At 39.4% G+C, this 16673-nt stretch overlaps 1 protein-coding gene across 1 annotated transcript in view; it reads left to right on the forward strand.

Moving 5' to 3' along the window:
- The window catches only part of psd2 (pleckstrin and Sec7 domain containing 2), a 50504-nt gene that overhangs the window by 28685 nt on the left and 5146 nt on the right, over positions 1-16673 (forward strand). The window contains exons 4-14 of the mRNA XM_042493013.2: positions 5856-6053; positions 6343-6423; positions 7600-7712; positions 8583-8641; positions 10260-10349; positions 12575-12618; positions 12739-12929; positions 13093-13163; positions 13758-13915; positions 15878-16022; positions 16366-16509. Of these exons, the coding sequence (XP_042348947.2) occupies positions 5856-6053; positions 6343-6423; positions 7600-7712; positions 8583-8641; positions 10260-10349; positions 12575-12618; positions 12739-12929; positions 13093-13163; positions 13758-13915; positions 15878-16022; positions 16366-16509 (1294 nt within the window). The remainder of the gene's footprint in view (positions 1-5855; positions 6054-6342; positions 6424-7599; positions 7713-8582; positions 8642-10259; positions 10350-12574; positions 12619-12738; positions 12930-13092; positions 13164-13757; positions 13916-15877; positions 16023-16365; positions 16510-16673) is intronic.

Here is a 16673-nt window from a genome sequence, read left to right on the forward strand (position 1 = left end):
TAAGTGCCAGCTAATCAATGTAGAGGATTTAGAGAATTTATTAGGATTTGATTATTGATTTTCCATTTCATCTGGATTTGTAATTTAAAATGGCATGCAATAGCCTCAGGCAAGGGTTATGAGGTAGCTTTAGTCAAAAAGTGATAGGCAAGTGTTAAGGTGAGCTCTGCAACTAACAATTATGATTCACGTGATTTGTGAATCAATAACCCTTTGATTAATGAGTTAATTTTTATAGTTAATAATAAACATCAGAAACCTGTGACAAATACCCATCACAAGAGCTCAAGGTGCTGTCTTCATATTGCTTATGTCCAGCCAACAGCCCCAAACCCAAAAATATTAAGTTTACAAATAATATTAAAAGGGAAAAAGCATAAAAATCCCTACTGCTGGTACCAGTATTTTTTTGGCATTTTAATTCATAAATAAATGAAATAACAAAATTGATCAAAATTATTGTTGATTTTGTACAGCTACCAGTCCATCAGTGGATTTTAGTTTCAGCTCAAACTGGGAATTAAAGTGGAATTATGCACATTTTCAAAATTCATCCATTATTCCTCTGGTCTAAAACAGTCCAAAAAATATTAGCAAAAATGAACAGCTCTCTCTGAAATCCAAAAACTAGATTGTTAAATTTCAAATAAGTGATGTCATAGGGTATAAAGTCTGGAATTACATCATAGATCATGAGTTGGGAAAGATGTTACAGAGGACACTGAGGGCTGCTAGGGAAATGTTTTGAGTATATGGGTTCATTTTCTGTTTTTGAACAGAGAACTTAACAATGGAATAAAGTTCATTTGGGTATAAAAAAGAAAAAAAAATCAGGCAGTCATTCATTGTCTATGGAGATCTCCACTCTGTATACCCCCTTACATCACAAGTTTGAGACTCTGTGGTTTCTGGCTTTGAGAGAGAGAAGTTCATGTTCACAAATATTGATTGAACTTTCCTGTGCCATGGAAATAATATGCAGGAATTTTTCATGTCAGTGGTGTTTCCCTTTAAATAACAATTTGTAGTTATAGGCCATTTGTAGGATGCCCAATTGCTCTAAATTGTTATTCTCATGTCCAACTTGCACTTTGAAGTGTGACTAGTAGTTTTAAAAAGTCAATATGAGCTAACTTTGAATCCATCGTGGCCTTCGTTGATGACCCCACTGTGTCAATAATATTGTGAAAAAACAAAATGTGCAAGTAATGTGGATACATGGATTCAGCTGTACCTAGGTTTTCATGGCTGGAGGTGCTTTTGTTGCTTGTTTTACATTCAAGAGTCCAATACTGCAACAGTGGGTTTTTGTTTTTTTTTGCAGAGATTTTATCTACAAGCCTCCGCAGATGACTTGGCACATATAGACAAACACACAAAGAGCTCTTAACGTGTGTGTGTTCCTTCAATATGTTTGTTAGACATTGATCAAAGTAAATGAAAATGAAAGAGGAGTCTGTGAAATAACAGAATTTCATAATCCGGTTAATCCCATAATAACTGATTACCCTCATGGAAGATGCCACCAAGACCCTCCCTGTGCAGCCCCGACACACACACACACACACACACACACACACACACACACACACCCCTTACCTGCAGACACACCTTGTAGGTGTTGGTGCGGATGGTGTAACGCCAAAGAGATTAACATGTGAGTCACTGGCATGCTCCATCATGCTCTCTATCTCTGACACACTCACACACACAGACAGAGTGGCGGTCTCAGTGGTTGGATATGTGTGGCCTGGGGATACAGAATTGCGCCTTTAGATGGACAAATAGGTTTACTGTGTGCCACTTGGCCCTCAGTGACGCCAAGTATCTTGGCACAGAAGTCCTGCGCTAGATGTCTGACACTTCATATTGTGTCTCTCTCACTGTCATTCTGTGTTTGTGTGTGCTGCTTCTATTATTGCCAGACAGCAGTGACTTGGGGGAGCACGGCATCATTTTAGCCCCATGACTGATATGAGCTTTGAATGATTTATGAGGTCTCTCTGAGTCTGGTGAATTAATACAGTCAGACAAGCGAAAGCAATTTCACTGCAAACACCAGGCCAGATATTGTTGTGATGGTTTACCACAGACTCATTTTATTTTGAGTGAATCCGCGTGTGTGTGTGTGTTTATGTCTTTGTGCAATATGTATATATTTCCATTCACACACTTTTCTATTTCCAGCCTCTTTTCTGGGTCCCAAAAGGGTTTTTCAGACTTTTTCAGGTTAGGTGGGATATGTAGTCCATTGAGCAGAAACTGGGTCTTCCCTTGGGTCTCCTCCTTGTCAGACATGTCCAGAATACCTCTAGACAGGAAACATTTTAATCAGATCCCAAAACCACCTCGATTTGCTCCTTCTCCATACGAAAGAGTCGTGGTTTTACTCCTTCCGGATGCACAAACTCCCCACCCTGTCCCTGAGGATGAGCTCAAGCACCCTGCATGTGAAACTTCTTTCACCCAACTGTATCTGTGATCTTATTGCCATTCTTGGCGGTGATGCTCCTCCGCGATAAGGTGAAAAAGTTTGCATGACTCACCTCATCATGGTGGAGGGTTTATGTGTTCTCGTGACCCTGGGAGCAGTAGCTTCTTGTAGTGGCTCCCAAGGCAAATTGGTCCGAGGTCAGAGGCCGGATGAAGAGTGATTCTGAGACTAATGAATCAGTTGAGGCAGGACGGTGTAACCTTGCCTGGAGCAGGGAAACCAGGGCGCTTTGTAGAGGTCAGCTGTAGGGGTGTAGTGTGTAGTCAGCCATTCAGCATGTGAGGGCAGGAGACTGGCTCCTGACCATGCAGACTGGTTGTTGTTTGTGTTTTTGCCATTCTTTTCTGATGCCCCTTTGTGCCACACAACACAAAATAATGGCAGACGGCTTTAAGATAATCTACAATCCTTTTACTTCTTCTAGCACAGGACACCTGGCTTCCGCTGTATCCACGGTAACCAGCAAATCCCTTACCACAACAGCGCGTAATGTATTGAATTTGTGAGCGTAATGCAATTGGGCTGATCTGATTATGCAAAAAACATCTGAATCATCTGGCAAGAATGCTGATGGTGCCATGCAGATGCAAACACAGACAGGAAATGAGAGAATGCCATTTAGACTGATGGAGGTGAATGTATTTTTAAAAAGATAATTTGCTGTTTTCTGCTGATTGAGAGTTTCTGTTTGTTCTTCTAAGCATGAATAATACAAAAAGTCATATTATGTTGCTTGAATATGAGATGTTTTGTCTGTAAGGGTTGTTTTTAACTTGTAATCAAAACCAAACCATCAGCACTGAGTGTTTTAATTCCAATAAAACAGTTGATTAACTTCCCACTGATGTACTGTAGTGTGTCGCAAATTGCAGCATGCATTGCAGTACAGTAAAAAAACTCAATATCTTACTACCTCAGTAAGTTGTAAATAAGTAAGTAGGGAACTAATTAATACTCTGCATTGATCCTCTCAGATCTCTTGATGACGCTAACAGTTATACAAAGTTAAGGCCCTGAGCGGTTCATCAAACAGTGTCCCTGAATGAGACACTGCATCTTAGTCTGCAGTGATGGCTTTAGACTTTAAGTGTTCTTTCTCCTTAGTTGAGTAAGCTCTTATTGGATCTACACATATGATTTAAACTCATTTGCGACCATGGTTTTTGCCATGTTTTTGTGTGTGTGTGTGTGTGTGTGTGTGTGTGTATATGTGTGTGTTTGAGAGAGAGAGAGAGAAAAGGTGTCTGTTTGTTTTCATGCCAGTTGGCTAAAAATGCACCTACACACACACACACACACACACACACACACACACACACACACACACACAGATAGACAGACATACATGTAGTTCACACATGATTTTGGAAAACCCCTACTCATAATTGAAGAACCAGTTATCTGAGACACTTATGGGAGGCATCATTGAACCCAGCTGAGCTCTATTATTCGTTTCTCTGAAATAGTTCAGCCCCACACCTTTCGTAACTCATGAACCGTTTGCCATAGTGCCTTGAATGTCATTTGTTTGAGACGTCACTGGACTCATTTTTTTGGTATATTTTGTGTATTTGTTTTATATTAATAATGTGTTTGGCGTGAGTGTTCTTTTTTGTCTGTGCGTGGAGCTCACTGAATCAATAATATTGCTTGTTGCTCATAAAGTTACAACTACGCTGTTTTGTTCTTACTGCAACACCTCACCCCAATGTGCGACTTGGTTTGTTTATACAGAAGTTAGCCCTTTACAACGTCGTGATGGCAATGGTACACATAAAAATGGCTGCCACTCTGATCCTTCTGCTGTGTTGACGTGAATGAAATATCGGTTCCACTGTCACTCAGTTTCTATATATTTGCCCTAGTTTGCTGAAATTTGTCATGGAGGAACAGCTATTGCACATTCAAGTGTTTTTTTTTCTTTTGTGAACACTTTGAAACCTGAATTGACATCAGTTTTCTTGTGCTGTGGTCAAATGCCATTCATGAGTATTTGAACCTTTGAAACATGAGCTTATTGGTAAGATTTGTCTTTTCAAAATAATTGGGAAAAACACAATCAGCGACTTGTCATGAAATGTCTCTCAAATTGCTAAAAGAAATTGTGAAAGGTGAAAATGCAAGAAAATGACCAAAAAAATGTTTTAAGAAAGAGAAAGAGAATCATTGGAAAATTATTAAAAAATAAAAAATAGATATTATTTCTATATCTATTTTTGTTCTTTTACTTTTCTTTAATGTGCTCATTTTGTGTAGTTTTCCTGTAGTTTTGTAGTAAATTGTTGCTCATTTTTGGGTCATCTCTTATTATGTTACTTATTGCTTTTTTCCCTGTTTTTTTGTGTTAAATCAAGCCAATTTGCTCAGGTTTTATAGGGTTAAAATGTGTCTTCAAATAAAAAATGGATGATGGACAGTGAAAGTCTATTGAGGCTGAAAGAGCCTGAAAAACTGGTTTCATAATCATCATCAATAGTTTACAATTCAGTGTATTTGACCTTTTAATGCATTTCAGTTTGAGACTAAACCACGCTACAATGTCAAAGCGAATCCTAGTAAATGATTGTAACTTTAAAAAGGGTACGTCGTGTTCAGGAACATGCCATTCATGCAGACTTTGCAAGTCATTACTTGGCAATAAAAGCTGCGTGTTCGCTCTGGTGTCTTCAACTGTTTGGCATTAAATGTCTTCTTAACCTTAACTACTCCTGCGGGGATGAACAAGTACATTCAGTCTTTTGCAGGAACGCCCTGCTTCATAGTCACACAGATACACCCATTCACAGCTGGGATAGACGGCCTTGTGATAGACAATGAGCATGAGATGGACAATCAGTTGTGCTCAAGGGCAAGTTGATGGGAGTCATTGAGGCCAGAGAGAGCATGACTAGTTCACTCTTCGGACCTTTATAAATGAAAAGTTCACTCCTTTAACTTCCAGGCGTAAGTGCTTGAAACAGATGGATAGGAAATTAGAATTGAGGTTTTTATATTACAGCACTTTAATTCAAATCATGTTAGAGGTTAACAGTCTGAGATTAGTGGAGCTTTTTTGGAAGAGACTGAGGCAGGTGAAAGCTGCTTCGGCATTATAATCAGCCCTCAGATTCACTGCATTAAAGCAGGATATTAAGTGACGGGAAACTGGGTCAGTGTCATAACAAGTCATTTAAACCTCTTTTGACTTTTGTTTGTGTGTGTGTGAACATATGTTTATGTAATTGAGTTTTATGCTCAGCAGTTCAGTTTCCTCTGTCTTGCTTTAAGTGAGTGGGCGTGTAACGACGGACATGTGTTCCATTCATTAACCTAGGCACCTGCTTTTGTGTGTTTGTGTGTGTGTGTTCGTTCTCTCCTGCAGTGATGCCAACCTCACAGACGTGCTGTCTGACTCAGAGGAGTGTGATTTGGGTAGTCTGGAGCGTTTGGAGCGCGGCAGCACAGACACTCTGGCCAATGGCTGCCGAGCCGACTGCGAGGCCGCCAAGAGGCTGGCCAAGCGGCTCTATCACCTCGAGGGCTTCAAGCGCTGCGATGTGGCCAGACACCTGGGCAAGAAGTAAGCACGCACGCACACAATAACACATGTGTGCGCACGATGACTGATGGACTGATAAATCACCAGCAACAGAGGAAAACATGTTTTCATAGTTACATATGTTCAGTATTAGAGTATTGATGAGACAGAGGTGCAAGTGTAAGAATACCTGATTAATTTGCATTAAGACAGACACAGGCCAACTTTATTCTTATAACACTACAAGGAGAGCATTCTCTAATACAGTTTATATAACACATTCATGCAGTGCCACGTTGATGTGCTGATGCTCTCTTGTGTCTCTCTGCAGTAACGATTTTAGCCAGTTGGTGGCATCGGAGTACCTGAGCTTCTTTGATTTCTCTGGCCTGTCGCTGGATCGAGCCCTGAGGTAAAGCACAGTCAGCACTTTGAAGTGATGAGTGTGTGTAATGTAGACGTCTGTACACATTTGGGTGTGTGTGTGTGCATTCTCTGCTTGTCCCTCTTCACAAGGCATTAGCTTTGTGCTAATCAAGCTGTCGTGTTGAGTACAGTTAGCCAGTGTAGCTGACAGCCACGGAGTGCATCACTGCCTTGTACCTGACATGTTGCTGTCTCAGACGGCTGCCTTCAGCCCTCAGTGTACAGCTAAGAGGCCTCATGTGTGCTCCACAGACTGGCCCACATTAGCACTCTGATGTTAAGAAGTAACACTAAATGTCCAGTAATCATCTGGGTAATGTTTGCACCAAGGAGTCCGATACTGTATATCATTTTCTCCATTGTGTCTTCACGCTAAAATCAGCCATAATAATGTCCAAATGGAATTCATTACTCTTAATGTTTCATAATAATGTAGACATGTAAATGATTTAATGAAAGTCATTGTTGCATTAATATGACTGTATAGAATTTTTTTCAATCGAAATTATTAATTAATTAATTTTGAAACTTTGGGGAAGAAAGTATTAATGTAGTTATGCAAATAAATATTTTTTTAAATTAGTATTATTAGTCTGCAGATTATAATTTTTTAATTTATTTTGATTTTTAGATGAATGGCTTAGTCTTTGAAATGTAAAAACAATAGTGAAAACAATAATAAATCACCATTTCTAGAGTACAAGCTGATGTTTTACATAGCTTGTTTTGTCCATCCAAAAGTACAAATCACCAAAATATAACGAGAACAGTAAATTATGACATTTGAGAAGCTGGAGTCAGCCTCTGTACACAGAGCACCCGCTCTCAGATTATATTTCTATCAATGGACCACTTGATAAACATAATACTTATTTCAACTCGACAATAATGTTTTGTCTCAAAATGTCCAGTGTGAAAGTGGGACTCTATATGAAACCTGTTGATTCAGAGACAGAACGATGACGCGGTCCTTCCTTATGACAGTATACCTCAGAGCACATGACCACAAGGCCATGTTTTAAAAAGCAGACTTGACTGTTATAGTTGTTCCCAGATTTTTGTTAAGGTCAGCTGCATGAATAAATCCTAAACTTTTTAAAGATGCATTGCTGGGAAACATTTGACCTCCTGTTGACCTTGTGGTGTCATTTGTGTGTGACAGGAACTTCTTAAAGGCATTTCCACTGATGGGAGAGACCCAGGAGAGAGAGAGGGTCCTTGTACATTTCTCCAGACGCTTCTGCCACTGCAACCCTCAGACACTCACCTCTGAAGGTCAGAGCCACGAGGGTGATGATGCTTGATGACAATGATGGCATGAGGAACAATGTTAAAGTGGAAATAGACAGTTTTTTCCCCATCATGATTGCACAATATAGTGGCTATAGAATAATGACACCATCTGCATTTAGATAGGTTCCCTCTAAGCCTCGCTGTCACTATGCCAGTCTGTCTGCCACCGGAGTGTGAACTGCTGGGAATGACGGCTCGAGCTATGGCACAAAGGACAAGCGTCATTCTTTACGCAAACAAAACAGGAAGAGGATAGTGCTTTTGTTCTCCCTGGTAGCGATCCCCAGTAACCAAAGATCACCAGTGTAACATCTTTGCAGTCACTGTCCTCAGCAGTAGACGGTGGGACATTAGAAGTAAATGTGGAAACTGTGGTAGTTGCTAGGCTCTGAGGGAAACAGAAAGCAATCTGGTTGTCTTTAAAATAGCGGCGCCAACAATAATACCACTTGGAAACACTTATTTAAAGATAAAAGTAATAACAGCTGTGCAAAATATCCAACTATAAGTAATACATCAATTGCACATTACTATTAATGTTCCCCATATTGATCCTAGTTAAACAAACACTGATGCCTGCAGCATTTTAACTCTGCAGAGTTGAATTTATTGCTACTTGCATAATAATAATAACACTGAATCAACTCAGATCAGACACACCGGTAACTGAAATTATTTGAGCATGCAGGTTATTAATGCTGCTGTGTATGATTTGTGTCAGCATGAACTATAAAGGAATGTATGACATTACATTCACATAAATGTGTGTGGGTGTGTGTGTGTGTGTGTGTGTGTGTAGAGGAGTGGCATGACATTTAGCTGACCTCGGCCTTGTGTATTGTGCTGTTGCAGATGGAGCCCACACATTAACCTGCGCCCTTATGCTGCTCAACACCGATCTACACGGGCATGTATGTACTGTGCTTCTCTATCTTACTGAGGATCCCCCCTCCTCTAAACTTCCTTCAAAATGAAGTGTAAAGACAGTCATTTGTCAGCAATGGCACGTCTCCATTCACATCTTCTCTACAACTTGTTCTTTCTGCTTCCCTCTCCTCTCTCTTTGTCTTTCTCCTCCGCCTCGGCCTACTTTCTGACCTGTTTCTGTCTCCTCCTCTCCTCGCGAATAGTCTCATCTGTTCAGTTTTAAACTGGAGCACTGTAGTCGGGGCAGCATAACACGATCTGTATCATAGGTCCTGTGCTTTGCTTTTCCTCGACTCTCCTGTCCCTGCTAATAGCGCTGTATAGTGACTATCCCTCCTCTAACTCATATCCTTTTCTCTCTTCTCAATTTCCTTTTTCCTCCCTTTTAAATCCTTCCCTTTGCTAATCATATCTGGCCCCCTGGTCCCCCCACATCCCTGCAGGTGGTAAGTATATTTATAGCACTAACACTGTCCTCACTGACATCTGTGCCTCTTCTTGTCGTGCTATCAATAGAATTGAACTCATGATTTCAAAATTGATGTTACATTTGGCTTACAGTTATATAGTTTTAATTGTTGGTGTTTAGTGGCACAGAACATATTTGGTTGCTTAAATATTGCTTACCAAAGACAAATGGTCAGTTGCTGATTTTGGTTGGAATGTATTCTTCTTCTAAATAAAATTCAGTGTTGGTTTAAGCAATGAGAAATGCAGCTGATCCGTCCCTTTTTTTTCCTGTGTACAGTTGCATATATCTCAATTAAAGTTCAAATTTAAACATATTGAAAAGCAGATTACATTTTTGGAAGGCTATACATATAATATAAGATGTGAACTTAGTAAGAATGCTTTATTTGGATTTAAATATAAGTTCATTTCTAAACTGAGAAGTCCTTCCAGTTGTATTGTTGCTGTGAACTACAGCACTTTACCTATTTGCTGAATATTATGGATCAATGGAGTGTAAAACATTTTGTGACGCATGCTACATCCCATCCTGGGTATTTGGTTCTTTCCCTGGAATTAGGGAGCACGGTTGTCTTTTCTGTTACGTGGCCGCTTCAGAGGAAAATACGAACAAAAAGCCACAAACCAAATCTTTTTTTCCCCCTTTTTTTGTAGCAACAGTGAGTAAATTCAGTTTTAGTCCTACATCTGTATCTATTTAGGCTGCAGGCTTTATTCAGGCAGAAATGGGCCATAATACACAAACACTTCCCTCTGTTCTCATCCTCTAATGATGCATCATAATTAGAGGTTAAAAGACTGGGAAATGTATGGTAAGCTGATACTCATTGAGCTCTCATAGAGGGGGAACCGCTCTCACCACCTCGACCAGTAGAACCAGCTGCATTACACTGCCACCCAGTGGAGAGCTGCAAAACTGCATTCAGGTTAAAGCAGATAAAACTGGGTTTAAATTTTCAGCTGCTTCAGAATGTGAACATTTATCAGCATCTGTGGATATTGAGCTGAGCTAAACATCGACAAGCCCCCACACACTTTTAGACTGAATTATTGATATTTTAGAAAGGTGAAATTTCATCTTTAACATGAATTGATTGTTTTGTTTCTGTCTGTTTGTTTACCTCTCCTCAGAATATTGGGAAGAAGATGTCCTGCCAACAGTTTATCAGTAATCTAGACGGCCTCAACAACGGCAAAGACTTCCCTAAAGACTTATTAAAGGTACAGATCTCCTCCTGATAAAGTACAGCTGTCACAGCGAGGGCTGGGCAATATTGTAATATCATATCGATATCATAATATGAAACTCGTCTTTGATTTCAGACAGGATAATATTGTGTTTTCCTCTCCTGGTTTTGAAGGCTACATTACAGTAAAGCAGCGGTGGATAAAGTATTTAAAAGCCATACTGGAGTCAAAGTGCAGATTTCTTACCATAAGATGACTTTTATAGAAGTTAAAGTCACTTATTAGAAAATGACTTGAGTAAAAGTCTTAAATAATCTTGCAATAAAAATGAAAGCAGTCAGAATTTTGAAAATTATTAAGTTTATTTCTTCGTACCATACACCAACTTACAAATGAAGCCCACTCTTGAAGAAAAACAAGTTATGTTACTTAAAGGATTTAACGAACAAAATCCACTTTTTCTTTTCCTCCCACTCTTTCATTTGTCCGTCAGTTCCCTCCTCCCTTTCTTCCCTTTTTATGGAAAGTAACTAAGATGCTTTGGGGAAATGTAGTGGAGTAAAAGTATACATTTTATTAAAAGTATACATTTTATTTTTAGAGTTAGGAAAGGTAAGGTGAAACTTAACAGAAATGTAAAAACTTAAGCAAAGTACAGATACTCCCAAAAATACTTAAGCACTATAACGAAGTACTATTACTTTGTTACATGACATCACTGCATTAAATTGATATAATCTTCTGAATTTGTGAGGGTTAGTTTTTAAATGTAATAGGTGAAAAATTAAGGCACGCTGTTAAAAATGTAACATTGCATTTTTTTACATTTTGATTTTTTTCCAACAAATATTTAAACCTGGCAATACAGCTGTAAAGTCCTAAAAACTAAGTGCACAAATGTTGCACTCAGAGTTGTCCCAACAGCTTTGCTTTCCAATAATATTCAGAAATATGCCAAAAGAAGGCAGTCCTGCACAATTTATTTTATTTAATCTTTATTTAAATTAGGATTAGTCCCAATGAGATTCAAAATACCTTTTCCAAGGGAGTTCTGGCCAAGACAGCAGTATGAAGTATTTAACATAAAAGAACAAACAGACAAACAAATTGCAACAGCAAAATGTTTAAAACCATTTTTTTTTACAAACAAAACACTTAAAACAATCAGCCAGTTTACAACAAACAACTCAAATTAGCAGTGTTCAGTAGCCAGACAAGAGTATTGAGTGGTCAAAAAGGCCTTAATCCTGTTTAGAAAATCTCTCTGGGTTATGACAGGGTTAGAGTCTAGTTTAAGCTGACTCTGCTTCTCACACCAAGATGACAAAGCAAAACCTGTTTAAGCACTTTCATCAAAGGACATACATACATAGGTTTTACCACATGACTGAAGGTTGCAACTACTGAGAGTTTTAGGAGTCAGTAGAGAGCAGAATTAAAGAGGCAGTTTATGTTCAACGGCCTCACAAAAAAAGAAAAGTGTTCCATTCTGCAGTTGTATAGAGAAGAAGATGCAAAGCAACAAAATGAGTGTTGTATTCTACATATAAGGTTTTTACAGATAATATATCTGGATCTGATTTAGGCCCTATGTAATCACCAACATTTTGAGACATTTCAAAATGTACGAGACGGTATAAAATAGTATAAAACAATAGCTTCGATCAGTTAAGAAAAGGCCAAATGGTAAAAGTGAGTATTAACCCTTTGAAACCTTTTGAAGATAATTAAGAATTTGCTAAAATTGTTTTTTTAGTCTCCTTTTCCGTGTTTTTGTCCTAATTTTTTAGTAATTTTCTTTCTTTCTTTTTAAAGCAATTTCTTGTTTCGGGACATTTCTATCAAGCTGCTCATGCTGTCTTTCCAGGTTTTTGAAAGAAATAAAGACAATATGCTAAGATGTCAAAGAATTAAGAAGAGATTTAAAAGAGGTCACTGAGTTTGTCTGTCTGAGATGCTCGGGCAAGGGGGCTCCACAGCTCAGGAGCACAGACAGCAAAAGCTCGCTCACCTTTAGTGACAAGTCATGATTTTGGAACCATTGAAAAGTCATCCCAGCATCATCTTTACAGTATTGATATTGAAAATATGATATTTGATTTTCTCTATATCACCCAACCCTAACCCAAACATGTGCGGCTTGATCTTTTCTGTTTTTTCTTCGCCTCAGAGTTAAAGAACTGCTTTACATTCTAACCCTATAGTCAAGTTTAAAGAACATGTTTACAGTTTTTCCCATTTCTTGCCTCGCTCCGCAGGTCTTGTATAACTCGATCAAGAATGAGAAGCTGGAGTGGGCAGTGTGAGTAGCATTTTGTGTTCATCAAAAGGAAAAGCATTCGGGGTATGCGAGTGTTTGAGGAGTAAGTACACTTGAATATGTGCTACTCAGGTTTATCTGAATGGGTATTTGTGTGTGCAGTGAGGAGGAGGAGCTGAGGAAGAGTCTGTCAGAGCTGGTGGAGGAGCAGTGTGAGGGTGGGAGTAAGCGTGTTGCCAGGGTAACCGACGGCAGTAACCCTTTCATCGCCATTCCCATTCTGTTAAATGCCGTCACCTACAAACACGGAGTGCTGACCCGCAAGAGCCACGCTGACATGGACGGCAAACGCAGTGAGTGACACACACACACACACACACACACACACACACACACACACACACACACACACAATCGCATTCACATATTTAACTGAAATGACCTCATTCATAATCAGAGTTATTAAAAAAAAAAGTCAGAAAAGTTTTTATATTTCCTGTTTTTTCTCTCTTCCAGCCCCGAGGGGTCGCCGCGGTTGGAAGAAGTTCTATGCGGTTCTGAAGGGGATGATCTTGTATCTCCAGAAGGTACTGCATCTCATCCTCTGCTCTGTTACCATAGAAACACACATCCACCACCACCGCTGTCATTGCGGTGGTGGATGCTGCAAGTAGCTGCTCTCCTGTGTGTGTGTGTGTGTGTGTGTGTGTGTGTGTGTGTGTGTGTGTGTGTGTGTGTGTGTGTGCGCGTGTGTCTGGCGCGGGCGTGTGTGTGTGTGTGTGTGTGTGTGTGTGTGTGTGTGTGTGTGTGTGTGTGTTGCATGTGCGTGTGTGTGTGTGTGTGTTGGAGAGGGAGTGAGATGAGGGAGCATTAAAAGAGGAAATGATGCATGGCTGCTGTGTTGTGTATTTGTCTCCCCCTGCTGGAAGGAGGGCTGAACTAAACACTTCTAAGGTTGTGAAATGTTCAACATGAATGTATTGAATTAGCTTTTATTTCTGTCATATGCATATGTAATATTTTCACAATGTTTTCACTTGATTTTGTTATATTTTGATATTTACAGTAAATGATTAAAAATTTGTTTACTACAGATACACACAAAGTATGAGCTATTCGTCTTTTCGCTGCTAAATGGAATCATAATATGTATGGGTTGTTTTTTTCTTTTTTGTACCCAGGATGAGTACAAGCCTGACGCTGACATTTCAGAGGTGGACCTGAAAAACGCAGTGCGGATCCACCACGCTTTAGCCACTCGTGCCACCGACTACAGTAAGAGAGCCAACGTACTGAAGCTGAAAACCTCAGACTGGAGAGTCTTTCTGCTGCACGCCCCGTAAGTCACCCAAGTTGATTCTGATTTATATTTCACTCCAAAAACCGTCCAGCCTCAAAAGAACAGGAAATAAGACATAAACAATAGCACTTTACCATTTCATTCACATACATTTTTCTAAATGAAGGAAACATAAATGAAACTGACAGTGGATCATGTTGTAGCCGGACCGGATGAGCTGGTGTGGAAAAAGAATGGATGGATGATGATGATGATAAACTGTTTGTAGCACTTCTCCCATAACAGAGTTTATGAGGTACTTAATACCGACTGAACTAAAAGGTTTCTTCACTGATTAGATCTTCATAAGAGGATGTTGTGACAGTTGAATCCACTGTTATTTTAACCCTTTGAAACATGAGCAATGTGACTTAATTTCTTTCCAAAACATGAATAGAAGGCTATGAGCAACAAAAGAATAAATGACCCCAAAATGAGCAAAAAATAGTGAAAAGTGTAAGAGGGTTACCTAAAAATGAGTAATACAAAAAATGAAATTCAAAAAAACCAACACACAGGGAAATGACCTGTACTTCATACATGTAGTTTTTATCTAGCATGTTCTATAGCTTTTTTAAAATAACATTCTAATCAACTTATTTCCTGCAATCTGTAGAAGATTCCTTAACAAGACGCTCACTGCCTTTTTCCCATTGTTTTACAGAACTCAAAAGAGAGCACCAAAAAGGCTTCTGAAAGCAGCACAATAAAGTGATGTTGCTGTGGGTTTCAAAGGGTTCATTTTCACACATTGGACTCATTTTGTGAATGTAGTCACACAATGTTGAAATTAGGGGTGACCATGTATAGTCAACTTATTAATGGTTAGTCTAAGGAGCTTCATTCATCTGCTAATCTCACGGTTTCAGCCTGCATCTTTTTCTGACGTTTCCCTTGTAATTGGGGCCAAACATTTCATTCACTACCACGAAAAGCAAGCAAACTAAGGGACTTCTTCTTTCTGTTGATCTCCTTAGCTCCGTTTCAGTACTATGGACAGCGCCACACCTACACACACACACACACACACACACACACACACACACACTCTCACACACACAAACACACACACACACACACACACCGCTGTCCATGGGTTCTGAAACAACAGCTAAGCAACATTACATGTATCTTAGCCAGTAGTTTGGCTGTTTTTGTTTTTTTTAAATACATAGGCCTGGAACTAAAACAGAGCAGTGTTAAACAATACTGGAATTCATAACTTTGTTACAATACCTTGGAGAATATCAATATTTATTACCACTTCGATACCACTTAGAAAAATTGACATTGAGTGCACAGAAATAATTTTTAAAAAAAGATGAATACAGTGAGGCTGTAACATAACAATGGCAACTTTTCTTTTTCTGGTTGGAAGTAGAGAACAGCAGAATGACTGTGGTAAACATTAGCAAAGCGAGCCAGTGCTGGTGTATAGATGCTTAGTGAAATCACTATTGAAACTGTTTCAAATACTCAAAATTAATAAACGGATATTTTTAAACTAATTTTACACAGAAAAGTGAGAGCCAAAAATACATAAGTCTAAGATACGATCCCTTGCGGTGTCAGGTGTCAAAAATCAGTGAGCCAGAAAACAAGCAAAAAAAGAGACAGCTGATTTAACAACAGGCCAGACTCAACCAATCAGATTAGAAAATTCTTAGTCGGGGACACCCTAGTCAAAATACAGAAACAATTGATACTAGTAAGAGATGATGATGTAATTTAAATTAAGTTTCTGTAAACTGGAACAATTTTCAATTTTTTTGTCACTTTCTGCAACCAGTTGAATGTACCAGGCTCTTTCTTGTAAAACGTGTGGATGTGGCGAAATAAGTATTCAACAGAAGAAACATCAATCAAGCAATTTTCATTCTGTGCACTCACCTGCTCTCTCGTCCCTCAGCAGCCCCTCACTCTACTCTCTCACTCTCTCTCTCTCTTTCTTTCTCTCTCCAGTAGCGAGGAGGAGATGATGTCTTGGATCTTCCGGATAAACCTGGTGGCAGCGCTGTTCTCCGCTCCGGCCTTCCCTGCCGCCATTGGCTCCATGAAGAAATTCTGTCGGCCCATCCTGCCATCATCAACCACCAGACTCAAACAGGTATGCAAACACACACACACACACACACACACACACACACACACACACACACACACACACACACACACACACACACACACACAAGAGTAGCTCATGCTCTAAAAACATATTTCTCCACTAGACACATAACATATTATTGTCAATACTGCTATAAAAATCTAGCTGTGATTGATATTTTGCACTGCACACTATACAGTTTATCACAGCAGCATGCACAATCCCTCTGCATTGAAAGTATCTACACCGGGGTTGGGCATTTTTACATATTCTATTTGTGTCCAACTGCATCTGATTGGCTGTTTTGGGGGTCTTCTGGTTTTTGTCTGCGCTGTGATTGGTGCAGGAGGAGCAGCTGCTGAGTCACGAGAGCAAGCTGAAGCAGATGAGCCTGGAGCTGGAGGAGCACCGGAAAAACTCGCCCTCAGCCGACCCCAAAAGCCGCGAGTGGGAGGAGTACCGGCTCAAAGAGCACTACCTCACGTATGAGGTACAGCTTTGGTTAATTTGTCTGTTTGATTTTTACATTTCATTTTCAATAGGATTTTATCTTTTTTTTTTCAAGTTAAAGGGCAGCTAAGAGACCAAAAAGCATAACAGATGGCCAGTGTCACTTGTTAGCTGTTTTCTTTTCATATCTATTCTATGTATATA

Source organism: Plectropomus leopardus, chromosome 8, assembly GCF_026936395.1.
Source record: "Plectropomus leopardus strain MGB_pleo_1.0 chromosome 8, ASM2693639v1, whole genome shotgun sequence".
In the NCBI taxonomy this organism is placed as follows: domain Eukaryota; kingdom Metazoa; phylum Chordata; class Actinopteri; order Perciformes; family Serranidae; genus Plectropomus; species Plectropomus leopardus.